This window comes from Myotis nattereri, assembly GCF_964212035.1.
Source record: "Myotis nattereri genome assembly, chromosome: 11".
Taxonomy (NCBI): domain Eukaryota; kingdom Metazoa; phylum Chordata; class Mammalia; order Chiroptera; family Vespertilionidae; genus Myotis; species Myotis nattereri.
Window position 1 is genome coordinate 6095949 of NC_138086.1, and position 27990 is coordinate 6123938.

The 27990-nt window shown below is 45.0% G+C and overlaps 1 protein-coding gene across 2 annotated transcripts; it reads right to left on the reverse strand.

The window, feature by feature from the left end:
* Positions 1-27990, reverse strand: NUB1 (negative regulator of ubiquitin like proteins 1). 2 transcript variants are annotated; one of them, XM_081101740.1, is made up of 15 exons: positions 27872-27990; positions 24084-24201; positions 21029-21196; positions 20618-20676; positions 19648-19718; positions 14351-14533; positions 13926-14014; positions 10838-10944; positions 6244-6430; positions 5494-5601; positions 3985-4137; positions 2512-2658; positions 1986-2081; positions 971-1148; positions 1-751 (listed from the first exon to the last, which is right to left on the reverse strand). In XM_081101740.1, exons 2-15 carry the CDS (start codon positions 24198-24200, stop codon positions 573-575), a joined length of 1842 nt encoding a protein of 613 aa, XP_080957866.1. In that variant the 5' UTR covers position 24201; positions 27872-27990; the 3' UTR covers positions 1-572. The 2 variants fall into 2 exon arrangements, with proteins under 2 accessions (XP_080957866.1, XP_080957867.1); XM_081101741.1 differs by having other exon boundaries at positions 27681-27954.

Consider the following 27990-nt stretch of genomic DNA (forward strand, 5'->3'; position numbering starts at 1 on the left):
ATTTCAAGAGCATATTTTACTAAACTAAGAGCATAAAACACTGACGTTGCAGGCTGAAGCGTCTGGCATAATTCGGATTGGCTGCTAAAGCCGATGCCCCATCTCTATGCCCCCAAAGCACTTGGAATGGTTGGAGATTTAAAGAACCTTCAGGGACAGGGCAGAGAGTGAAGCGGGCAGGCAGAGCTGCATCACGGGAAGAACGAAATGATGAGCAGTGGGCTCAGGGCAGGAGAGCCAGGCAAGGTGAGGCGACAGAGCACTCCCTCCCCATGATCTCACCTGAGATTTTCCCCAGGCCGCCCTAATCTCCAGTCCTTCCCATTTCCGGCAGGAAAGAAACCCAGCAGGGAGCTCTTTTCCCAAATCACCCTGAGGGACCACACCCTGGCCCCCACCCCAAGTCTCCACTAACTTTGTATGTCCCTGCCCGCTGCCTGCCCCTCCTATACTCAAGTATGAAGCACTCTGGAGCAAAATTAGATGAAAAGAAGAAGAAAAGGGAAAACCTGCATTACACTTTTCATAATGATGGAATTTATAAGCAGAAACTCAGTGCTTCTTTCTGTTCATTAGTTTTTCTTTGTTGCTGACTTTATATTTTCTACATAGGATAAGTACTCTGCAATAATAATTTCTTCGTCTTCCAGAGTTGAGTCAAGATAATCCTCTTCGTGTTCTGGAAGATCTTCCAGTATTTCATTGATAGCCTCTGTCTCCATATCTTCATCTGTAGAGACCCCAGAGGTACCTGCAACACAGTCACACAGTGACAAGTGAGTCACGGGAAAACAGAAAGCGGAGAAAAACCCACGGAGAGACCGCACTGATCCACGTCAGCCTCGGCCACAACTTCCCTGGCCACACCATGCAGCCGGGTTGGATGTCCACGCCTTGCTCGTCCCCAGGGAGGTCTCCCGATGTCACATCCCCACCCTCACTTCCTCCGTGTGCGGAGGCCCAGACTGACCTGCAGAATCGGAGAGGGACGTGGTTGGCGTTGATGGAGACTCGTCCACCGGGAGCTGCAGGTCAGGAGGGAGACTGCCTCCGTTGTGAGCGAGGGTCTGAGCTGCCAGCTGCACGTTTCCCTTGAACACTCTCAGGGCAGCTTCGGCTGCTCCCGTGTCAAAGCCCATGTACACCAGCTGGGGGAGAACACGGGGCGGTGGCCACTGCTGAGGCTGGGCTGCCCGGAGATGGCACATGTCCAACACTCCTGTCCCCCGTGCGGCCAGGACAGCCTTACTGTCAGGGGAATAGGTTTTTAAAACCCTCGGCATGCCGAAACCGGTTTGGCTCAGTGGATAGAGCGTCGGCCTGCGGACTGAAGGGTCCCGGGTTTGATTCCGGTCAAGGGCATGTACCTGGGTTGCGGGCACATCCCCAGTGGGAGATGTGCAGGAGGCAGCTGATCGATGTTTCTCTCTCATCGATGTTTCTGACTTTCTCTCTCTCGCTCCTTCCTCTCTGTAAAAAGCAATAAAGTATATTAAAAAAAAAAAAAAAAAGAACGACATGCCTTTAAAAAAAAAACACACAAAAAAAACCCTCGGCATGCGTGTCCTCGGCACGGGCCTGCACACGCCGCTCACCAGCACCATGACTCGGCCTGGGACGCGTGGAGGAAGACGGCCTCACACCTGTTGGTGCCTGGTCATCAGAAAGGCGACAAGCTCATGGGCTGAGGAAGGTGCTACCCAAACCTCGTTACTAAGGCCACTGGTTAAGCGGCCACAGTTCGGTGTCCTCATGTGAAGGGGGACAAGCGTGGACCGAGGAGCTCCACAGACCTTTCTTACTCCTCCTGCTCCCCTTCCACCCCCCACAACTCCTGGTGCTTGGCTGGACCCTGGGATGGGCCTACGTCACACTAGGAGTCCGGGGAGCCAGGCCTCAGCCCTGTCCCGCTGCCAACCATGTCACCCCACCAATCCCACCTGAGGCCAGGCAGGCGGAGCCGGGTATAAATGACTCTCACTTACTTGGTCAATATTTTCCTGGGAAGGGCTTTCTTGATGGTTGTTGATGTTAGAATCGGAATCATTGAACCACCACATGTGAGGATTACTGAGAAGAATCTAAAACACACAAAAATAGCCTTTATTCAGCACAAACACCTGCTCACTTGTGCAGCTATTACGTGCCAGGCGGATGCAGCCACAGAGCTCACACACGTGGGGACATTGTGGTGAACTATGCAAAGGTGCTGTGGAAGCAGAGAAGAGGGACCCCAAATGGGGTGGGTGGGCAGGCAGGTGTTCAAAGGCTTCCTGCCAAAGGTAGGGACGAGATGAGGCCCATCATGCTGTCTCTGTCACGGGGTTCGAGAACAAGACAGTACTGACCCTCAGATCCAAACCAGGAATGAGGGGCCCACAGGAGTGGGGCTCCGTGCAGTGGGAAGGCCACTGGAGAGGAGCTTAAATGGAGAACTGGAGGAAGCGGTGCCTGGGCCGAGAACAGGGGCTGCTCAGGGCAGCCAAGGAGCCCCTCGGGGACGGGTGTTACCTTCAGGGCCGCATCCAGGTTCCCGCTGGCCTGATGGAGGGCCTGCTTGGCTGCGTGAGTGGAGTAGCCCATTCCTTTCAAAGAGTTGATGTTCTCCAGGCGGCGTCTTCTCTTCTCTTTTTCCTCTCTTCTTATCTGGGCCAATTCCTTCAGGAAAACAGCAAAATTCACTAAGTGGGGACTGAGGTGTTGTACAAAGCCTGTTCAATCTATGCTCTACAGGATTTGTGGGGCTGACGGCAGGTGACCCCCTGCCAATCTCGGCTAGTCAACAGCATGAGGGCTGCAGGGCAGACACCCTGGAGGGGCTCCCGGTGCAGGCCCGTGGGAGCAGGAGACTTCAGTCGGAGGGAAAGAGAGCACTTCACAGCTACCACCAGCCAGCACCAGAACTACCACACAGAACCAGCAAGCTCACCGCTGGGTCCCAGAGAGGTGGGCGGACCCCTTCCAGGGAGGGGCTGGAAGAACGCTCTGCATGGGTGGGAGGGCTGCTCAGCCTCGGATGAATCACTGGGCTCTGGGTAAAATGTGGATTCTGAATGGGGGAGGGGTCCTGGGTGATGCCATAGCTGCTGATTCCACCTCACTCTGGGTTTATAAGGTGTAAGAAACGATGAGAATTACTTTTCAAATTATTTTAAAACACCGGCTTTCCAAATGCTAATGAAATCTTACAGATAATCAAGTAATGGTACAGTAATAAATACGGTATCAGCGATGTTTGCTTTCCCAAAGTACTGAAGTAGCCTGAGACCACTGCAAGCACACAGAACCGGGCTCTTTGGAGTCTCTGTCTTAACCTGGAGATTTCTGTGGCTGGGTTGACAGCTCCTGGACTTGAGGTAATCTACACCAGCTCCGTGTGTTAGAGAGAAGAAAGTGGTTCCACCTCTCACTATCCCATCATTCACTCTCTCTGGACCTCAGCTTCTTTACTGTAAAACTAGCATATTATTCATGTGATGTTCCTTCCAACTGCAAAATCCTAGTTCTTTTACTATACTTACTTCTACTTGTTTTAAACGACGATTTTGTGCCTTTGCTTCCATAACATAATATTGATTGTTCCTATGATTTGACTCATGTTTCTAGGCAAGAATATCATCTCAAACCACAACCATGGCCCTATGGGAAAATGTGACCCCCTTTGCAAGGGTTTCCAGCACTGTACTATGATACGAATGGGAAAGCGAGGCTGCTTGGATCACTGTACTTAGGAGCTACCTGCCACCAGAGCAGGCGATAAGAAACTGCACTGACACTGAACGCAGTTAAAATGACCAGCTCCTCCTGACTTCCCAGCCTGAAGTGGCGGAGTTCCTTGTTAATACCTACTATGGAATTATCTTTTCCTGTTCTTTCATATCCGAGAGCTAAGGCACTTCAGAAATGAGCTGGCTATGCTTCAGGTTTCACACCTACTAACAGGCACAGGCGGCAAACCAGGGTCCTGAGACCACGTTAAGGTACCTCTCTGCGGTTGGTAATGTGGATGGCTGCGTGGTCCACGTTCCCGTCACAGGCCCTGAGGCCAAGCCGGGCTTCCTGGGCAGTAAAACCCAACTGCAACAAATTGTGAACTTTTGATGGATCAATATATAGCTCTTTAAAGAGCTGACGAGCCTATAGACAGGAAAATAGAAGAGTCATATAACCAATGCAACATTAATACAAACACAGAGCTAAGCCTGGAGGAAATTAAACTATTCTCAATGGGAATTAGGGAGTGTCAGGCTCTAAAAACTCTCCACGAAAATGTAGACAGACAACACTCTGCTCATATGACTTATCCACAACATAACATGAGAAAATAGGCTGAATAGTGTAGAAGGGGCTGATACCCTTCATCCTCTCCTTTTTGCAATAAATCCCCTGAATCTGAGCTGTGCACCGGTATTTCTCACCCTCTCTTAAGCTGGGGGTAGCCATCTGGTTAAGTCCAGATGATTGCATGCAGCAATACTGAGGGGCATAACTTCTGGTCCTCTCTCTGAAGACTCACTTGCCCCCTCTGCTGGCTGGAAGAGGCACTGACAGGACCACCTTTCAATGCCATAGCAGGGCCTCAGCTGCCCTGGCCTACTTGCCTCTAGGTGGCTGGATGACACAAAGAAACTTCTAGGCCAATTAAAGTCACCATCTTTTTAAGGTTTCCTTATTGTGTGGTACCCAGTCTGACCCATAACAAATAAAAATATGTTTATGGTATATGTGAGAGAGAGGGGATGGGAAACAGATATATAGTCATCACAAGTCTCAAACTATCCTATATAATAAAAGGCTAATCTGTAAATTGTCCCCTCAACCAGGAGTTTGACCAGGAGTTCGACCAGGGGGTGAGGCCGGCAGGCCAACTCCCTGCAGCCCCTGGTCCAGCCAGATCAGCCCCGATTGGGGTGGGCCAGCCGGACCCCACCCATGCACAAATTCATGCACCAGGCCTCCAGTTGAGTTTATAAAATACCTAACTTTGCTCTAACCGGTTTGGCTCAGTGGGTAGAGCGTTGGCCTGCAGACTGAAGGGTCCCAGGTTTGAACCTGCAACCACATGCCTGGGTTGCGGGTTTGATCCCCAGTAGGTGTGTGCAGGAGGCAGCTGATCAATGATTCTCTCTCATCATTGATGTTTCTCTATCCCTCTCTCTTCCTCTCTAAAATCAATAAAAATATATTTTTAAAAAAAACCTAACTTCTAGGGATAAAAAAAAAAAAAGTGAGGTGGCCCTGGCCAGGTGGCTCAGTTGTTGGAGCATTGTTCTGTACACCAAAAGGTTGTGGGTTTGATTCCTGGTTTGATGCCTGGGTTGCAGATTCGATCCCCAGAGTGCTGGAGTGCATACAGGAGGCAACAGATAGATGTTTCTCTCTCTCTCTCCCCCTCTCTCTTAAAAGTCAATAGAAGCATGTCCTCGTGTGAAGATTTAAAAAACAAAACAAAACGTAGGTGAAGTGGTTACTGCTCTGATGCTCCTTTCTTACCTTGTTGAGATGCTCACAAGCCTCTTCACCATGTCCACTGTGGTAATTTCGGATGCCTTGAAGCAGGTAAAGCCTTAAAAACAACACCTTCTCTTTTCCACAATTTCCCTAAAATTATTGGGAGGGAAAAAGGATAAAACTGTCTTATTTCTCATTACAGGTCAATGACAGTCGCATTTATAATTCCATTCATCTCCACAGCAGTAAAACGGAATTCCTAAGATGTCTGTATTTTCACTCTTGCTGATGGTCATGGTGAAGATCCCAGAGGACAATGACATCCTCTGGCCCACATGGAAGAAATGATATCAGAAAACCTGTCTCCAATCTGCAGGGCAGTGGCCCGCTAGTCAGTGAGAAGAATGCAAAACCCAAACCAGGAATAGCTTATGATACCTGTCCTCCCCAGGCAGAATTCTGATGACTTGTGGAAATCACCTGAGAGAAATACTTATTCAAACACGGCACTTGAGCTGTGACTCATTCGTGGGAACTGTTACTCTTCAAAATACCTATTTTCTGCATTTTAATCTCCTAATAGACTCAACAGAACAGTCACCTGCCCCCTCAGTCAGGTGATCAGAGGGATTCCATGAGTAGGTAACCGTGTTCCTCTGGGTTAAATGCTGCACAGACCAAAGTAACAGCCAATCAATCGCCTTTGGGCAGCAGTCTGAATACTGTGGTAGGAACGAACTCAAGTTCTAGAAACAGGCTCAATAACAACTCTAACAAATTACAGTAACGTACTTTTATGTGGACCAGTCTCTGATGATTTTCTCCATAGCAATTTTTAAAGCATTTCTGGGCCAAGTTTAATTTTTTTTCTGCATCATCAAGGCATTCCAGTTGCTCCAAGCGGAAGTAACACCACACTATGTCCAGCTGGAGCACTGCGTAGTTGTCCACCGTGTCCAGCAGCTCTCTGCAACACTCACTGGGGAGAGAAAGGCATGTCATCACCGAAACAGGGCCTTAAACACCCTTTGGGAGTTCCTAGGATTCTTCTCCAGTTCTGGTATATTTCCAAAGACTGGCTGCTCTAAAACAGAGACCCAGATGTCTATGAAGGGAGCTATATTTATAATCTCACACACACACCCACACACCACTCTGCTATGTGGGGAAACAGACCTAGCAGAAAGTGGAAGCTGAGATCCCTGTGTCAGATCCCTAAGCAAACATGGGGACACCATGCTTTAATGCAGTGGTTTCCAACCCTGAGTGCAAATTATAATCACCTGGATATGAGAAATTTCTCTTTTCTCTCTTCTCTCTCTCTCATTTCTTTATTAATATTGATGCTGAGAACAAATCTAGATAATTTATAACAGAGCCACTGGACCCTACAGGACCCCTACTACATAAGGCCACTCTACTAATTCCAGGAGACATAGCAGCTCTACCTAATACACAGAAACAAACACAGGGAAGCAGCCAAAATGCGGAGACAATGAAACATGTCACAAAGGAAAGAAATGGAAGCAAGCAAACTACTGGATATAGAATTCAAAACCATGGTTATAAGGTTAATCAAGGATCTTAATGAGAGCTTCAAGGGACTTAGTGAGACTTTCAAGGATCTAAGTGAGAATGTCAAAGACATAAAAAAGGACCAGACAGAAATTAAGCATACACTAACTGAAATAAAGAAAAATTTACAGTATTCAACAGTAGAGGATTCCAAGAATCAAATCAACGATTTGGAATAAGAGGAAACAAAAACACCCAATCAGAAAAGCAAAAAAGAAAAAGAGTAGCCGAAACCGGTTTGGCTCAGTGGATAGAGCGTCGGCCTGTGGACTGAAAGGTCCCAGGTTCGATTCCGGTCAAGGGCATGTATCTTGGTTGTGGGCACATTCCCAGTGGGGAGTGTGCAGGAGGCAACTGATCGATGTTTCTAACTCTCTATCTCTCTCCCTTCCTCTCTGTAAAAAATCAATAAAGTCTATTAAAAAAAAAAAAGAAAGAAAAGGAAAAGAGTAAAAAAAATATGAAGATAGTGTAAAGAGCCTCTGGGACAACTTCAAGCATACCAACATTCTCATTATGGGGGTGCCAGAAGGAGAAGAAAGAGAGCAAGATAATTGAAAACCTATTTGAAGAAATAATGACAGAAAACTTCCCCTACCTGGTGAAAAAAATAGACTTACAAGTCCAGGAAGTGCAGAGAGTCCCAAACAAGAGGAACCCAAAGAGGACTACACCAAGACACATCATAATTAAAATGACAAGGGTTAAAGATAAAGAGAATCTTTTGTTTTTTTAAATATATTTTTATTGATTTCAGAGAGAAAGGGAGAGGTATACAGAGATAGGAACATCAATAATGAGAGAGAATCACGGCTTGGCTGCCTCCTGCACACCCCACACTGGGGATCGAATCTGCAACCCAGGAATGTGATCCAACTGGGAATCGAACCCTGACCTCCTGGTTCTTATTCTTAGGCCTATGATCAACGACTGAGCCATGCTGACTGGGCAAGACAAAGAGAATCTTAAAAGCAGCAAGAGAATAGCAGTTAGTTACCTATAAGGGAGCACCCATACGACTGTCAGATGATTTCTCAAGAGAAACTTTGCAGAAGAGAGTGGCAAGAAATATTCAAAGTGATGAGTAGCAAGGACCTACAACCAAGATTACTCTACCCAGCAAAGCTCTCATTTAGAATTGAAGGTCAGATAAAAAGCTTTACAGACAAGAAAAAGCTAAAGGAGTTCATCAGCACTAAACCAGTTACATGAAATGTTGAAGGGTAGTCTTTAAGAAGAAGAGGAGAAAGTGGTAGAAGAACATTAAAATAACACTAAATACATATCTATCAACAACTGAATCTATAAATCAAAATAAATGAACAAGAAATCCAATGAAGAAAATAAACTGGTGAATAAGACAGAATCAGAGGCACGGAAACATGGAACAGACTGACGAACCTCAGAGGGGAGTAGAGAGGTGTGGGAAGAGGTTAGCCAAAGATCTTACATGCATATAGTATGTATTACCTATGGACACAAACAACAGGGTGGTGAAGGCCTGGCACAGGACTCCACAAAGCTCTCTCCTTTGCCACCTTAGTCTTCCTTGATTCCCAGCTCATCTTCCACTGGGGGAGACCACGCAGGGCTGCTTCCTGCCCAGCAGCTGTAACCACCACGGCTCCCACCTCTGTTTCTCCACCTCAGGGACTACTGTCCTGAATTGCAAAAAATCTATGTTTTCATACATTTTGCCCAATTTTTCAGTTATTTCAGGTGGGAGGATAAATCTGGTCCTGGTTATTTCCTCTTGGCCAAAAGCACAACTCCCATTTCTTATTTTAAGTAAAGAAAGAAATGACTCTTGATCATACTACATACCACTCTCCGAGGTGTATGACAAAGTTTACTAGCCCTTTTGGAGAAGAGAGGGGAAACATCAAATGTTCGAAAGGAAATACACTGAAACTTCTAGTTACATGACCGACTTGCATTAGATTTGATCTCCTCATTGAAGAGGGGAAACTCACAAAAATTATGCTAAAAAGTTGGCCTAATAAACAGATTCTCAGAAAAGTCATTCTCTACTTAAAGACACTGACAGGTATTATTGGATTATATCTACTACTTACTGAACATGTTGCTTTACTGTGAACTGAAGGAATTATCATTATTGCTCAGAAGCTCCCCGAGACCTGAGAATCACTGTGAGGACTTGCCCAGGGTCAGAGGAGTGAGAGGCACATACAGACCAACAAAGACCAGCCATGTCTTGCTCGCTGAAACTGAATTATGAGTACAAGGAATTCATTACACCAGTCCCTATTTTTATATATGTTTGAAATTTTCCCTAATGAATGAGGAACAACGATCGAAGGAAATGAAAAATGTGCCTGCATTTTAAGGACCTAGCTTCCAGCCGGCACTGCCTGCAGCAGTGGAGAGTGACAGGGACGCTCCACAAGCAGCAGACACAGAGGCGAGTTAAGAAAAGCCTAGAGGCACCAAGCCCTTGTCCTAGCAACTTCTAGTGTCACCCTTCCTCCCAAATATTTGAGACAATAAATCTTTTTGCTTAATTTGGGATTTACTCACTTAAAACCCAAGGGTGCTGCCAATACAGTTGGCAAACTATAGACATTTGTACTTATCTTCCTGAATGTACAGTATATCTTGGGAATTCATCAAAATCGTAAAGAAAATGACACTAAAGTCATTTTGATCATTTCAAACATCTATTTTTCAAATGTCTCATCTGCCTGGATCGTAGTCTCTCAGTACCATTTCCCAGCGGTTCTCAACCTGTGGGTTGCGACCCCTTTGGAGGGTCGAACGACCCTTTCACAGGGGTCGCCTAAGACCACTGGAAAAACACATATATAATTACATAGTTTTTTTGATTAATCACTATGCTTTAATTATGTTCAATTTGTAACAATGAAATTGGGGGTCACCACAACATGAGGAAATGTATTAAAGGGTCGTGGCATTAGAAAGGTTGAGAACCACTGCATTATGAGGACAGGAGTCCCTGGGAAGCTGCTGGCTCATGGTGTGGAGTTGGAAATGCCCACGATGACTCTGGAACACTGTGGGCACCAGAGACCAGAGACTACCAGGATTAGGTCAAAAGGATGCAAGACCTGCCCACCGGCCACAGATGGCCAATTTAAGCACTGACGTATGAAACACATCAAATGTATTAAAATCCATATTGATACTTAAAAAGAAAGAAAACCTCATTGGTAACGTCATGTTTGGAGGATGCTAGGGAGGCCACTCATTTATTCTGCACTTGATCTTGGGCAAAAGGCTGAGAAGCGATACACTCATTTATTCTGGAGGACAAGAAAATAAGGAAAAAGAAGCAAGCATTTTATTCTGTCTTTCAGTATAATAGTACCTCAGCATAACCAAACGGCTGATGAGGAAAACTTTCTTTTCAGAAGAATTCTAGCAACAAATGCAGAAGGAGTAGGAAGGTATCACTTTTGCATCCTCAAAGAAACACTGGATTTGGGGAATGGTCATCGACACCAAAGCCAACGGGTGAAAAGCTGGTGGGGACGGGAGACTGGGCCGTTCAGGCTGACAACACCTTGCAGAAAACAAACATGATGACCTGCATGTGTGTTGTAAAAACATAAGGCGTATGTTTACAACACGCTTTACAGGGAAGAGAGATCAATTAGAAATATTTAAAAAAGAAATACTTTACAAATCGGCCTACACCGTAACCACTCTTTCACATTAACCGTTGCCTGGGGTGAAACCGGAAGTCTGTGGTGTACAGAAGTTGGGAGGGTGCTGCGGATAATTTTGGGCCTCTTCCTTATACGTGGTGTTCACCAAGTACAAAGGTGCCTACCAGAAATACTTGTCGGCGTCCAGAAGACAAGGCAGGGCTATTCCGTATTCTTTTCTTTTCAGGAAAGCTCTGCCCTTCTCATGATATCCCATAGCTAACGTAAGGGCCTAGGAAAAAGACAGGATTTATAAAAACATCACTTTAAACTATAATAAAACATTATATTAAAAGCATATTAAGTCTAAAGAAATCAAAGTTTTTAAAAAAAGATCACACCTAATTTAAAAGCCCAAATTAAAAAATATATAATTAGCCCTAGCTGGTTTGGCTCAGTGGATAGAGCATCAGCCTGCAGACTGAAGGGTCCCAGGTTAGATTCCGGTCAAGGGCATATGACTGGGTTGTGGGCTTGATCCCCAGTAGCGGCATGCAGGAGGCAGCCGATCAATGATTCTCTCTGATGTTTGTATCTCTCCCCCCCGCCCCCCTTCCTCTCTGAAATCAATAAAAATATTTTTTAAAAAATAAGAAAATATAATTAAAGCTTTATTTCACTTATGTAATTCAACCTTGCAAAAGTTTTCCAAAATGACCTGGACGTCATCATCTATCTATAATAATAAAAGCATGACAAAGCCAGGGCTGAGAGGGAAGCCAGTGCCGGAGGAAGGAAGGCCTACTCTTGCACGAATTTTGTGCATTGGGCCTCTAGTATATACATAAAAGGCTAAGTGACAGTCTGATCGTCTGACCGTCCAGTACCTATGACGCACACTGACCACCAGGGGGAGACGCTTAACGCAGGAGCTGCCGAGTTGCAGTGACTTGGCAGCAGCAGTTCTCGGGTGATGCACCCCAAACCAGAGGGGAGGGAGCCCAATTCCTTGCGGGGCCATGCGATTCCACCTTTGGCCGTGGGTTATGCTGTTCCTGGGGCACTGTCACCCAGAATCTGGTTTACTGCACACTTGTGTTTGCATTCCACACCCTGTATGACAGCAACTCGCACTCTGGGACCCCTTGGGGGATGGTGGAGAGCCGGTTTCAGCCAGATCCCCGCAGGCCAGACCAAGGGACCCCACCTACTGGAGGGACCCCACTCACTCTGCAGATGCCCTTCGAGCCACAGTGTCACCCCAGGAATTCTAATTAATTTCCTTTCAATGTGCACGTCATTCGTGCACCGGGCCACTAGTTTAATATAAGAGAGCATTGGACAAATAATTCCAACATTTAAAAAACAACAGCCCAGCCGGAGTGGCACAGTGGCTGAGCATCAACCTATGAACCAGGAGGTCACGGTTTGATTCCAAGTCAGGACACATGCCCGGATTGCAAGCTGGATCCCCTTTGTGGGGTGTGCAGGAGGCAGTCCATCAATGATTCTCTCTCATCATTGATGTTTCTATCTCTCTAGACCTCTCCCTTCATTGCTGAAATCAATAACATTTTTTTAAAAAATTAAAAAAACAATAAAGCAAACACCAATACATTGGCAGCTACAAAGTTCTCTTATTAAAACTTAACTTTAATCCTCAATAATTTTAACATAGTACAGTGGGGCCTTGACTTACGAGTTTAATTTGTTCCGTACGGAGCTTGTAACTCAAATTACTCGTATGTCAAATCAAAAAGTGAACAAGTGAGACACGTGATGCTGGGCTGATGTTGTGGCGTTCACTGTGACGTTTGCTGCGCCAACTAGCGGTGGGGTATCTGAAGCTGGCTCGTAACCCGAATTTTAGCTCGCAACTCAAAGCAAAAAATCGGCCGAGAGACAGCTTGTATCTCGAAAAACTCGTTAGTCGGGACACTCGTAAGTCAAGGCCCCACTGTAATTCATATAGTGAAACCTCCTCAAGACTGTCCTTTAAAGGTAGGAAAGTTAAAATTACCTAGACCCAGTCACTAGTTTTTTTGCTGTAAGAAGTTACTGGACTGCAGCTTAGAGACCGAGCTCAGGGTCCAGGTTGTACAGTGCTGCTACGTAGAGAACCCCTTGGATGTGTTCCAAGGTAAAACCACCCTCCTACCTATTCCAAATTCTAGAACAGGGACTGGGGAAGTGGAAAGACAAGGGAGACACAGTAGAATCACCTGTCATTCTTTCCCCAAACTACAGTTTCCCCAGCCTCCCACTCTAATCCATCCCTTAGGGGACTTGGCCCTCTAGCAAAATCAACCCCACCGAACCCCCAATACTGAAGGCAGGGCATCGCACCACTTGGGAATGTTCCAAGTCACTGCTACAGGACAGTGAGGTCGCTGTTTTGTACCTCTGCCTTGGAAATCACAGAGTGAATATGCTTTGTGCATTGTATGGTTATATCCTGTTTTTAAGCTGGAGACAGAAAACTGCTTCTGATCCTTTGTAACATTCCAAGATAAAATGACTAGAAAACCAGCTCTGTTCCGACAGCAAATCCAAGAACAAGCTGTAAGTGCCCTGGCTAGTATGGCTGAGTTGTTAGAATGTCGGCCCGGGCACTGGAGAGTTGCGGATTTGATTCCTGGCCTGGTTGGTATGGCTCAATGGTTGAGCATCAACCTATGAACCAGGAGATCAGGGTTTGATTCCCAGTCAGGACACATGCCCGGGTTTGAGGCAGAATCCTCAGTAGGGGGCATGCATGAGGCAGCCAATCAATGATTCCCTCTCATTACTGATGTTTCTCTCTTTCCTTCTCCCTAATTCTATGAAATCAATACAAATATGTAATAACAACAAAAAAAGGGCCTATACCTGGGTTGCAGGTCTGATCCCCACCCCATGGTCAGATGTGTGTGGGAGTCAACAGATCAATGTCTCTGTCATATCAATGTTTCTCTCTTTCTCTCCCCTCTGTCTCTTCCACTCCCCTTAAAAAAAAAAAAAAAAAAAAAAAAAGAACAAGCCCTAACTTTTTTAAAAAAATATTTTTATTTATTTCAGAAAGGAAGGGAGAGGGAGAGAGCAATAGAAACATCAATGATGAGAGGGAATCACTGATCTGATGCCTTCTGTATGTCCCCTACTGGGGATCGAGCCCACAACCCCGGCGTGTGCCCTTGAACAGAATCAAACGCAGGACCCTTCAGTCCGCAAGCCTAACCAAAGCTCTATCCAGAGCCAAATGAGCTAGGGCTGAAAATTTCTTACAGTACTTACTTTTCTTTCTGATGGAGGAATTTTAATTGATCTGCCCGTCTGGTTAGCTATCTCTAAGTATGGTGTGGTTTCTGGATCCACCATCTCACCTGCAAGAAGGCCAAAGGGAACTTTATGAATTCAATGTTAAAAAGCAATGACGGTTATACATACTTAAAATGTTAAAACTATTGGGAAGAAAACCAATGAGAGCACTGGCTGGTGTGGCTTAATTGATGGGGCATCATCCCGTGCACTGAACTGACGTTTCTATCTCTCTCCCCCTCTGGAATCAATAAAAATACATTTAAAATGAATAAATAAATAAATAAATAAAATTAAAATATTAAGAAGAAAAGCCATGAGAACTGTAATGTCCCCACATGGTAGGATTGGCTGCTACCTTGAAGTACTCAGTGAGGTGAAAAGCCCAAAGCCCCGTGTACCTCTCTCTGCCAGTATCTCTAGTCCTCTCTTTGTCCTCTGAATTCTCTTTTCTTTGAGTTCGGCTTCATTTTGCTCTTCTTCTTCGACCTGGAAGTTCTTCCTTGCGTCCTCTTCAGACTGCTTTAGTTCCAGCACCATGGCTTTCACGTTGTGTGTCACTCCCTGTTCGTCAAGTGCTTTCCCTGTGAAAAGAGAAATGCACGCTGTAAAAAGCCCTTCCACGTAGCAGGCCACTCTCTCCATGCTCAACGGGATTCTTAAACCTGCCTTAGCACTTGCCAACTGCCAGGTCACATGGCGAGGACACGTTTAACTTTGGTTGTGTAACTCTATGACCATTAACCAGTGGGTAAAATCACCCAGTGAAAACAGAGCTGACTAATTCATTCTTTCCAATCTGCTTTATTTTCATCATTAGATCAGACTGAAGCAATACATATTTGAGACTATCACTGGGAGAGCACTACACTAAACAGAACAAGAAAACGAGAAAATGTAATACGCGAATTTTCCTACCCCCTGGTTCGAGAAGTAACCCACCCAACTCAGAGCAGTGAAAAAGCAGCCACGGTGCGGTAGTGCACTGGGAGAAGTCACTGTCGAGGTTAAGAGCAAAGACCCTGGGTTCTATCACTTCTAACTTGGAGGCCCTGAGTAAGCTACTTATCTTCCAGGACCCAGTTTTCTAATATATAAGCTGGCTCTATGAAAAAAATTAATCAAAGCCCAGCCAGCATGGCTCAGTGGTTGAACATCAACCTATGATCCAGGAGATCAGTTTGATTCTCGATCAGGGCACATGCCTAGGTTGCAGGCTCGATCCCCAGTGTGGGGCATGTAAGAGGTGGCTAATCAATGATTCTCTCTCATCACTGATGTTTCTATCTTTCTCCCTTCTCCCTTCCTCTCTGAAATCAATAAAAAATAAAATCAAATATATAAACCTAGCAAAAATTAAGTCAAAGATACAAATAAACCACCACCAAAATGAAAAATGGTAAACACAAATGCAAACAGATTTTAAAATAAAAATTAGGAACTACAAATATAAAAATCTGAACACAGTTCTGGAAAATGCTATTTGGATATAATATATATATATACACACACATATATATATGTGTGTGTGTGTTTATATATATGTATATATGCGTATATACATATGTTTAAATATAATTTTACTTTATTTTTTAAAATATATTTTATTGAATTTTTACAGAGAGGAAGGAGAGAGATAGTTAGAAACATTGATGAGTGAGAAACATCAGCTGCCCCCTGCACACCTCCTACTGGGGATGTGCCCACAACCAAGGTACATGCCCTTGACCGGAATTGAACCTGGGACCCTTCAGTCCGCAGGTTGACGCTCTATCCATCGAGCCAAACTGGCTAGGGCTAAATATATTTTTATTGATTTGAGAGGGGAAGGGAGAGGGAGAGACAGAAACATCGATAAGAGAAAATCATTGATCGGCTGCCTCCTGCATGCCCCCCACTGGTGGTTGAGCCTGCAATCTGGGCATGTGCCCTTGACCGCAATCAAACCTGGGACCCTTTAGTCCGCAGGCTGACACTCTATCCACTGAGTCAAACCAGCTAGGGCTATCTATATATATAAAATCCCAGCGACTGGAACGGTGGAACAACCGGAACGACCAGTGGCTATGTCATTCACTGTGACAACCAACCAGCATGATTCGGGCCCTGATTGGCCCCAGCCCCCAATCAGCTCCCTACACCCCGATCGGGGGCGAGCAAAATGCCCGTCCCCCTGCTGGCCATCGGGGCAGGCCAGCCGACACCAACCATGCACGAATTCGTGCACCGGGCCTCTAGCCCATATATCTAAAAGCCTAAGCGACCAGACGGCTGGACAGTAGCTATGACACGCACTGACCAACAGGGGGTAGATGCTCAACACAGGAGCTGCCCCTTGGTGGTCAGTGCAGTCCCACAGCGGGCGCACTGCTCAGCTGACAGACACTGGGCTTATGGCTGGCAAGCGCAGCTACAGCGGCACAAGCCTCTCCCACGGACACTCCTCATGTACCCAAGCCACAGTGGTGGCAGGTGAAGCAGGGCCGGGATGAGCGGGAGCGGCACGTCACCCAGCCCAGGCTCGGGCTCCTCCCTGGCTACCTGCCGCTAGTGCGGATTGATGCAGACAGCGGGCTGGAGCCTGACGAGCTGGCCAGTAAGGGCGGGCTGCAATGGCATTGAGGTCCACTGATCCCTGCAGGCCAGGCCGAGGGACCCCACTGGTGCATGAATCCGTGCACTGGGCCTCCAGTATATATATATTTTAAAGAAACTTGACATAAAGATCTACTGATGGCCAAGTCACACTGGTAAGGAACCAAGAGGGGACTTGTTTTACTAGATTTTAAACCTATAATAAAACCACAGTACGGAGATTAAAAATGGCATCAGAGTAATTGGAAGCTACACTAACATGCTTCCAAGACCAAACTGGAATTACAACTAAAATACAGGAAAACCATCCTGAATAACCAACTATAGACTAGCTGGAGAGAACCCTGATAACCAAGTATGGAAAGTGGGGACCTCATAGAGACTGGTAGGAAGGGTGGAGGTGCGAAAGGGCTGGCCAGCCTTCCATAGTCAACAGAAGGAATATCTCAGCTGTGGGAGGTTCCTACTGAGAACTCTGGGGTCTAAACCCCAAGCTGGGCTCCTCAGCCCAGAGCACCAGAACTGAGAAAGGTGCCCACATAACATCTGGCTGTGAAAAGCAACAGGGTTGCTGTCTGCCAAGGAGAGATGGCTGGAAATGCAGGCACCCTCTTAAAGGGCCAGCACACAAAATTTCATGTGCAGCCACTCACCTAGGGCTCCAGCAGAGGGAAGGCAGATTGGACTGGAACTGTGTGAGCAGAAATAAAGTTTGGGTGGCTCTGGGGTTAGAACTCGAAAGGCAAACACCCTGGTTTACTATGCTGAGTCACTCCCTCATGCTGCAGAGAACATCCTTCTCTGGTGCCCATTAGAACAGCAGTCGCCAACCTTTTGGACCTCATGGACCACCAGTGATCCGTGGACCACCGGCTGGTGACTGCTGCATTAAAAGACTAAGAATAACAATCAGCCTGAAGGCAGAAGAAATTGCCCCACCCTGTGGTCCATAGCCTGAGGTTAATCAAGACTGAATACAATCAGATTACAGGCAGAGGCAGGTCTCTGGAGACTTTGAGTCTTTGCCTGATCTAAGTCAGGGCCCAGGGCTAGGAAAAGCAGACCCTTGTACACATCTTGGTCCTTTCCAAAGGTACCCAGCCCCAGCGGAGGGAGCCACAAGCTGTGGTTTGCTGATAGCTCCAAACAGGGAATTCAGCATCTGACACTGTCATGCACTAGAGACTGGGAGACACAGCATCTCTACCTAATATATAGATACAAACCCAAACAGGAAGCCAAAATGGGGAGACAAAAACCAAGACCAAAAATGAAAGAACAAGAGAATTCTTCAGAAGAAGAGATAAATGAAATGGAAATAAGAAATTTATCAGACATAGAGTTCAAAATAATGACTGCATTCATAGATGCTCAACAGCATGAGAAGACATAACAACTCAAAGGGTTAAAGAGAATAAAACAGGGCAGAAAAAAACTTATTGTATTTAACAGATATCTTGCAGAAAGCCTGCAACCTTGAGCACCGCATGGCTCAGATAACTACTAGTCACCTGACGCTGGGAGGAACCAAGGACGGGCTGGACCCTTATGTCAGCAGAGCCACTTACAGCCAGCAAAAATGAATAAAAACCTATCTCTCCCTGCTCTCTTCACTGATGCCTTTCCTGGTCTCAGCCCAACTGCAATTAGGTGCCTGAAATAAAAATCTCTTTTGACATGTTATGACTTCATGCCATAGGTGTGTAACCCCAACTCACTCTGAACCTTTCAGTAACTATGAAGAATGACATTGCACTAATAAAGAATACAATGGAAGGAATACACAGCAGATTAGGGGAAGCTGAGGACTGGATCAGTGAATTAGAAGACAGGTAGAAAAAAATCACTCAGAGAACCAAAAAGAAAAAACAATTAAAAAACAGGAGCCCTGGCCAGTTTTGCTCAGTGGATAGAGCGTCGGCCTGCGGACTCAGGGGTCCCGGGTTCGATTCCGGTCAAGGGCGTGTGCCTTGGTTGTGGGCACATACCCAGTGGGGAGTGTGCAGGAGGCAGCTGGTCGATGTTTCTCTCTCATCGATGTTTCTAGCTCTCTGTCCCTCCCCCTACCTCTCTAAAAAAATCAATAAAATATATTTAAAAAACAAACAAAAACAAAACAGGAGGATAGCTTAAGGGAACTGTGAGACAACGGGAAATTTATTTAATGTTCGCATCATAGGAGTACCAGAATGGGAAGAAAGTGAGCAAGGGATAGAAAACATGTTTGAAGAAATAATGGAAGAAAACTTCTCTACTCTGGTGAAGGAAAAGTCACACAAGTCCAGGAGGCACAGAGAATCCCAAGCAAGAAGAACTCAAAAAGCCGAAACCAGTTTGGCTCAGTGGATAGAGCGTCGGCCTGCGGACTGAAAGGTCCCAGGTTCGATTCCGGTCAAGGGCATGTACCTGGGTTGCGGGCACATCCCCGGTAGGAGATGTGCAGGAGGCGGCTAATCAATGTTTCTCTCTCATCGATGTTTCTAACTCTCTATCTCTCTCCCTTCCTCTCTGTAAAAAATCAATAAATAAATAAATAAAAAGAAGAAGAACTCAAAAAGGCCCATGCCCAGACACATCATAATTAAAATGCAAAAAATTAAAGACAAAAAAAGAATCTTAAAGGCAGCAAGAGAAAAGCAATTTGTTACCTACAAAGGAGCTACCATAAGGCTATCAGCTGATTTTTCATCAGAAACTTTACAGGCCAGAAGGGAATGGTATAAAATATTCAAGGTAATGAAAAGCAATGATCTGAAACCAGTATTACTATATCCAGCAAGGCTATCATTCAAAATAGATGATGAAATAAAGAGCTTCCCAGACAAAAAAAAATAAAGGCTAAATGAGTTCATCACCACCAAGCAAGCATTACAATACTGAATGTCTTTCTTCCCCACTAGCACAGAGCAGACAATGAATATTAGAAAAGCTGTTTGCCGCTTTACTTTTTTATTTTAGTAAACTCTAAAATAATTGGTTTTGGATTATATATGCAATAAAACCACTAGACATTTGTGAATAGGGGAAGAGAAAAAAAGATGCAAAGCCATTATTTCTATATTAACTTTATTTTTAAATTCTGCATTTTTTTGTCATAACATACCTAGTTGAAGTTGCTTCTTATTTATGACAATTTTGATATAATTTTCTTGAAATCCAAAGGTTTCAGCTATTCTGTAAAATAAACCAGTGAAAACTGTAATCAAATTTGTTATTTTCCCTTAAATAGTTTAACCATGATTAGCTATTTTATACATTTTACTCAGAAACACCCAGTACTTCAATTTACTGACTCACAAACATCACTTCATGATATGCAAGAGACAGTGTCCTTTTTAAAACTAGCTATTTACTTGTTTCCTCATGAAGTGGAGACACTGGTGCAGGATAGCCATTTAAACAGCAGGACCCTAGCTGCCCATCAGGAGAAGATCCATTCTCTGTACCTTCTGCAGCCCCCTGGAGGAGCCCATAATAAGGAGCTGTTCCACACAATCCTCAATCCATCCCTAACAGCCTGATGCAGACCAAAGAAGAAAATGAGAAAAATCAGCTTCAGAAATATGGGCTGGCTAGCCCTGGAGACACTCACCAGTGAGTGAAACAACTGACCAGGTCTCAAAAGTTAGAATTTCGCTAGTAGGTGACAGGCAGGTATTTTTTTCTTTCTATAGATGGGCCAACAGTCTGAAACACTTTGCTGAATGGCTCAGCAAGTTATCAGGGTACTAAGGAATAAAATTCAAAGTTAAGGACCTGGTGACCCCCAGCTGTCTCCTATTTATATTAGTCATTCATTAGTCACACATGCATCAAGTGCTTGTTAGATGGTGGACCTGGAGTTCCCACCTGATCTCGAGTTTTACCAGGAAATGAAGAAGAGTCGTGGGAGTCGAGTTCTCGTTTGTCCTTCACTACCAGTGTGAGCCTGTAAGTCCTGCAGCCTCAAAGCCTCAAGTTCCCTTCCATAAAGTGAGGAGACTAACACCTGCCCTCTCTCTCTTCCAGGCTGGCCACCAGAATCAAATGCCCCAACTTAAAAGGTTTGGGGCACCAGGCACACGAATACTTACTTAGATCTCAATTCTCTGCCAGTGATGTGCAATCGAGTTTCTAAGAGGTTCTTCCTGTCCTATTTAAAAATCAGACAAATAAAATAACTTTGGATTATAGCTTTCTTTATTATTATTATTATTTTTAGGGAGGGAGGAAGGGAGATAGATATAAATATATATATAGAGAGAGAAACATCAATCAGTTCCCCCCTGCACACCCTCTACTGGGAATCAAGCCCACAACCCAGGCATGTGCCCTGACCGGGAATGGAACTGGCAACCTTTTGGTGCACAGGACAACACCCAACCAACTGAGCCACCGGCCAGGGCTGGATTATAGCTTTTTAAAAAATATATCATAATTTATTTGATTACCTCACTAAGTTAACTAGGCATTACTACCTACATAAACTTGAGAAAATTACTCACTTTTCTTAGTCGTGGAGGTAAAAATACCTCAATTGTAGCAATTCCTGTTGTCTTATAATTTTCATTTCCTGTGCCACGCTCAATTGCTTTGCAACGTATTTCTTCTATTATCTTCTCTACTTCATTTTCACAACATTCTAGCTTGTCAGAGTACTTCTTAGCAAGGTCCTAAGAAAAACCAGAAAACAGTTCAGTGTAGTACCAACCCAAAATAAGATGGAGGTCAAAATACAGAATAGCACATGGATGACTCGAAGGCAAAAATCTCTGATGAGTGTGAAATCCAGGCTGGCCTGATATCTTTTTTTTCCCCCTCGCCCACAGAGTGAGGATATTTTTCCATTGATTTTTAGAGAAAGTGGGAGGGAGGGGGGAACAGGGGAGAGAGAGAAGAGAGAGAGAAAAACATCTATTGGTTGTCTCCGTTTGCACCCTGACCAGGGCTGGGTATTGAACCTGCAACTGAGATACACACCCTTGACCAGGAATCGAATCCTTGACCCGTCAATCCTCTGGCCTGGCCGACACTCTAACCACTGAGCAAAGTGGCCAGGCCTGATATCTTGCAAGGTATCAAGGATAAGAAAACAGACTCAAGAGAAAAAATGAAAATAACTGAGATTATTCTAGGGAAAAAAGACAAGTGGACTATAACTTATGCGACTGTAATATATAAAAATTATTTTAAGACATGCCCTGGCTAGGTAGCTCAGTTGGTTAGAGCGTCATCCTAGATATGCCAAGGTTTCGGGTTTAATTCTCGATCAGGGCACATACAAGCAGCAATCAATAAATCCATTAAATAAGTGGGACAATAAATCAATGTTTCTCTCTCTCCCTTTCTCTCTCTCTAAAATCAATCAACAAATAACATTTTTTAAAAAGAAAGAGGGAACTAATCAACTCCACTGGAGGGGGAAAACACAAAACAGAGAAAACACTCTAAGTTTTCTAACTTGTGAGGACAAGTCAGGGTAAACATAAATAACTTTCTTAACAGGAAATTCAAGAAAATTCTGAATCACTGATACTGCTTGTAAAATAATAATTTGCTAGACTTATTCAACAGAACTCAAGAAAGTGCTCCACTTCCTATTATGGTTTATTTTAAAGGACACAAATGAACATCTAGCTAGAGAGGGAAACAGGTGGAGTCTGAAAGGGTCTGGGGTTCACCACATGGATAAGTTTGCCAATCTGGAAGCTCCCCAAAACCCACCACTTAAGGGATTTTTATGGAGGTTCCATTATGTGGGCAGGACTGATTAAACCATTGGGCACGGGTGATTAGCTGGCTCTCCAGCCCTCTCCTCTCCCCCCTTCCCAGAGGCTGGAGGGTGGGGCTGAGTCCCAAGCCTCTAATCAGTTTGGACTTTTGGTGACCAGCCCCATCCTGAAGCTGTTGCCAAGAGCTGCCTAATTAGAACAAAAGATACTCCTATCGCCCAGGGTTTTAGGAGTTCTGTGCCAGGAACCAAATAGTTTTCTTATCACGCCACACCTAACTTCTGAGCCAAGAGATAATAATAAGCAAATTCAGAAAAGTCAGAAGGTGGTTGCAAAAAGTAAAAAGTGAGGCCTGTCAGGGATAGGAGATAGGAAAACTCTTAAGACCTTGATACAGTTGTCACCTTCCAAGTGCATCACTGTGTCACAACACAGGACAATCTGACACCCTCATGACAATCCTTCATCCCTGATAAATGTTATATCATTTATCTCAAGATACTCAGACTGAGAAAGCAGAAGTGTATGCTAGGATATTCCAATAGATTTCTATTAAAAAATTAATGTTTTTCTCTGCTCAAAAAAGCAGAAAATTTTCAATTTCTAGAAACTTCACTTATGTCGAAAAAGGCCATTTCTGATGCCATGAAAAACTGAGGCATAACTACTGGGAAAATATGGTAGTTTGGGAAAATGAACAGAGCCACAGGAGAGGGAGCAATTGTTCCCTAGCAGACCATGTTACCAAGGGGGGCTGAGCCCCACCCAGGACACTCACCCTGCACACGTAACACTCACTCACTCACTGGCACTGGTACTGCCACACTAGCAGGTCAAAGGTAGTCTCCAGATTAGTAAGTTCACTTTTTTATTTTAAAATATATTTTATTGATTTTTTACAGAGAGGAAAGGAGAGGGATAGAGAGTCAGAAACATCGATGAGAGAGAAACATTGATCAGCTGCCTCCTGCACACTCCCCACTGGGTATGTGCCCACAACCAAGGTACATGCTCATGACTGGAATTGAATCTGGGACCCTTGAGTCCGCAGGCTGACACTCTATCCACTGAGCCAAACCGGTTAGGGCCAGATTAGTAACTTTAGATAGTGCTGTGAAGATAATAAAGAGAGTATATGGCCTGGTTACTGTGGCTCAGAGGTTGAGCATCGACCTATGATCCAAGAGGACACAAGCCCAGGTTGCAGGCTCTATCCCCAGGAGGGGGCAAGCAGGAAGCAGCCAACCAATGATTCTCTCTCTTCATTGATGTTTCTATCTCTCCTTCTCCCTTCCTCTCTGAAATCAATAAAAATATATTTAAAAATGAGCCGAAACCGGTTTGGCTCAGTGGATAGAGCATCGGCCTGCGGACTGAAAGGTCCCAGGTTCGATTCCGGTCAAGGGCATGTACCTTGGTTGTGGGGACATCCCCAGTGGGAGATGTGCAGGAGGCAGCTGATCGATGTTTCTCTCTCATTGATGTTTCTAATTCTCTCTCTCTCTCTCCCTTCCTCTCTGTAAAAAACCAATAAAATATATTTTTAAAAAATGAAATAATCTCATCCCCCACATTGCTTTCTCCCTTGATTTCATGTAATCTCCCTTAAATTCCCTTAATTCCAAATGTATATAAGAAACTGCAAACTGTCATTCTGGGAAGCATTTTTCTCAGTCTGTTAAGATCTTGTTTCCAGGTTTGTACTCTGTTTGGTTCAAATAAAAACTCTAATAAACTTGTACAAATTTCTACAGGTTTGGACATTCTTATGTCGACACCAAGGAGACTTGTAACACTGCTAATTATCTATGTCTTAAAAGATAAATACCTTCAATGCCAAACCAACTTCTTTGTTTTCATCTGTATATGGAGGTTTCCAAAGTTGAATTCTGTCTTCCCTTAAAAACTGGGTCAATTTTGCTTGGAGATACTTCTTTTGCGCCATCCTTGAAAGCAAAACAGTGCAGCAATGATACCCCCACACATCTCAAGGTGCTTTATAACTACCTACATGCTGATGTGTTTTGTAGCATAAGCAGTGCTCCTACACTCTTCCCACTCCAGTTTAATCTGAATTACTTGTAGGTTAGATTTTTAACTAGCTCCAGACTTCTCTAAAATATACATATTTATATGTATTGGGATATATATTTCTTATACAGTCAATTATACATTACATTAAATATGTATTTCAAAGTTGCTAATATGTAGCAAGGTCTATTACACCTTTTTATTTGTTAACCTATTATTCTCTAAGCTACGTAAAGAGATAAAAGAAGAGAAAGATGAATCCCTAAATAGTGAACTTTTCTAAGAAACTCAACAGGAGCTTATAAAGTCTCTTGTATTTTGGCTAGTTTAACATGAAACAAACACTCTGATAGATAAGCATAAAGAAAAACTTTATGTGGACTATCAATAATACATATTCTTTGTATCTGAATTTTTAAAATTCAGCACTTACAATACAGGAAAAGTACTGCACGATACTCTGTGACAACAGCACAACAGCAGACCTACATATTTAACACCAACTGCTTGAACCAACATTTTACAGCTGAGAAAACCCAGGCCCTAGGTTTGTAAAAAATGACCCAGCTAAGGTCACATAATTAGCCAGCACCATCACTAGCTCTGGGACTTCTGCCTACAACATTGGACTCTGCATTCTGCCTCAAGTCTCTTGCTGCTTCTCTGTCCTATGTACGTAACTGCCCTCTCCCAAAGAAGCACCTGCCAGCAACGGAGCTGGCTACTCGAACCTCAGTAGCAGAGCAGTCGAAGGGTTCGGTGAGGCTGCCAGGGTCAGGGAATAGCTGGAAGGGAAAGTGCAGCCAAATCAGACAAGCAGTAAAAAGAAGTAGAAAGTTATTAGGTCCTGTCCTGGCTGGTAGCTCAGTTGGTTAGAGCGTTGTCCCCATACGCCAACGCTGTGGATTCTCTGGTCAAAAGCAACCAATGAATGCTTAAATAAGTGGAACAACAAATCAATGTTCCTCTCTCCCTTCCTGTCTCTCTCAAATCAATCAAAAAAATTTTTTTAAAGAAAGTTATTAGGGCCCTAGCCTGTTTGGCTCAGTGGATAGAGCGTCAGCCCACAGACTGAAGGGTCCCGGGTTCAATTCTGGTCAAGGGCACATATCTTGGTTGCAGGCTCAATCCCCAGCCCCGGTTGCCATGCATGTGGGAGGCAACCAATGGATGTGTCTCTCTGACATTGATGTTTCTCTCCCCCTCCCTTCCACTCTCTCTAAAAATCAATGGAAAAATAGCCTCAGGTGAGGATTAACAAACAAAACAAAACAAAAAAGAAAGTTCTTAGGTACTGAGAATGAAGATAAGTTCTAGAGAGCAAAAAAAAAAAATAGGAGTTAGCCCTAGTCAGTATGCTCAGTGGTTAGAGTGTCAACCCTCAGACCAAAGGGTTTCGGGTTTGATTCCTGCTCAATGGCACATACCTCAGTTGCAGGTTTGATCCCTGGCCTGGTTGAGGTATGTGTGGGAGGCAACCAATTGTTTCTCTCTCTCTCTTCCACCCTCTCTAAAAATCAATGGAAAAAATATCCTCGGGTGAAAAAAGAAAAACAGGAATTAATGTAACCCAGATAAGTAACTTTTCTATTCAGGACCTGTATTCCATACTCCCCAAAACCCAATTCACCTGATTTTTTTTTTTTTTAAAGAACAGTTTATTGATTTTTAGAGAGAGGGGAGAAGAGGGAAACATCCATGTGAGAGTGAGACATCAACTGGCTGCCTCCTACACTCCCCGCTACTGGGAATCCAGCCTGCAACCAGGCATGTGCCTTGACCAGGAATGGAACCAGCAACTTCTCAATGCAATGGATGATGCTCAAAAAAATCAGCCCTGGCCAATGTGGCTCTGGTTTTTAAAATTTAATCCTCACCCGAGGATTTGTTTTACTAATTTTAGAGTGGAAGGGAAGGAGTTCGGGAGAGGAGGAGAGAAAGAAACATCGGCTGCCTCACCCACTCACCCTGACTGGGGATGAAACCTGAAAGCCAGGTGTATGCCCTGACTGCAATCGACCCGCCACCTTTTGGGGTACCACATGACGCTCCAGTTAACTGAGCCACACCAGCCAGGGCCCCAATTCACCTGATTTTTAAAATCAAGTGTGATAACTTCAGTGTATCCCATAAACAAGGATTTTAAAAGAAACTCCAAATCTATTCAATTTTATATCAGTTTGGAGGAGAGAAAGAGGGTCATCAGGACAGGAAGGAGAAAGGAACAAACACCTCCGAAGAGGGTGGGGTGCGTTTGTCCAGGTGACCGAGAGAGAATCCTACGTCAGTGATGGCGAACCTATGACGCACGCGCGTGTCAGGTGACACGCGAACTCATTTTTTGGTTGATTTTTCTTTGTTAAATTGGCATTTAAATATATAAAATATCAAAAATATGTCTTTGTTTTACTGTGGTTGCAAATATCAAAAAATTTCTATACGTGACACGGCACCAGAGTTAAGTTAGGGTTTTTCAAAATGCCGACCCGCCGAGCTCAAAAGGTCCGCCGTCACTGCCTAGGGGCCTTGCAGCACCAACTGCTTCTCACACAGTAAAAGCACAGAGAAGGGCGCCGTGTATTCGCTTTACAAACAAATAACATGACCACTACACAAAAACCAGTTCCCCGCTCACAACAGTTCAGAAATTCTGAATAAAATATTCGGAAGGTTGAATGCACAGCTCTCTGCCATCACCTGACCAAAGGGTCTCAGACACCCAGTGGGCGCCCCGCACGCCACCCACCAGCAAATCAACAGAGTCTGCACCGGGGGCCCCACTCATGTTTTGAGGAAGATGAAACCATAATGTGAAACCGACAAACCTTCAGTTACAGACAACAGAAAAGCGAGGATACAGACTTCAAGTCCAACCCAAAGGAAAAAAGGTTTAAAACACCCGTTTTCCATCTGAACTGGAGAACTGGAAGTACCGTGGGTGCCACACCCTGCCCCACATTACAGCCCCCAAAGCAGAAATCCATTCGCTGCTCGGAACTGAAAGTGAAACGTTATCAACCTCCTTAAGTTTTCACTTTCGCTTTTGCAATAGACTGATCTACGCAACCTCTACCCAGTGCTCCTCAAATATATTTATACGTAAAATTAAAAGTTCCTGTATTTAAAAATAAGAGTAAGGGAAGGAAGTGGGAAATACTGGATCAGACCGTCAAGGCTGGAGAAGAGCACCCGTGTTCTCCCACTAAATAGCGGAGAAAATCTGGCTCTGATTGCAAATGAACCGCAATGGCATCTGCGGACACGGGCGCCCGGATCCGCGCTCGCCGGCTCAGGCGGTTCGCGTCTATGTGCTCACACTTCCGTCTCCCACCCACGCGGCCTCGGTCCTTCGGAAATACCCCGCCATCCTCGCCCAGCCCAGCGCAGCGCAAACCTCGGGCCCCGCGAACCGCGGGAGCGTCCAGACCCCCAGCCGCCGCCCCGGTCCCGGCCTGGCCTCGACGCAGGACGCCCAGCGCCCGCCGCGGGCGGGGAGGCGTCGGGGTCGCGCCGGGGACGAGGGCCACCGGGCGGCGGCAAGGAGACCCCGGCCCAGGGCTGGAGGCTCGGCCGCTGTTTCCTCACCTGCGACACCACTGCGCCACCAGGACCCGCGGAGTGCCCGGATGCAGCAGCGGCCGCCGTTGGTTTTCATTCCGGGTGAGCCCGGCCACGCCCCCCCCGCCGCTGCCGCCGCTGCTGCC

Coding starts and splice junctions, on each gene's coding strand:
- NUB1 (XM_081101740.1), bottom strand. CDS start 24,200: ATGGCGCAAAAGAAGTATCTCCAAGCAAAATTGACCCAGTTTTTAAGG. Junction 20,677..21,028: donor TACCTCCACGACTAAGAAAA/GTGAGTAATTTT, acceptor ATTTTTAAATAG/GACAGGAAGAACCTCTTAGA. Junction 2,659..3,984: donor ACATTACCAACCGCAGAGAG/GTACCTTAACGT, acceptor GTTTTCCTGAAG/GAATTGGCCCAGATAAGAAG.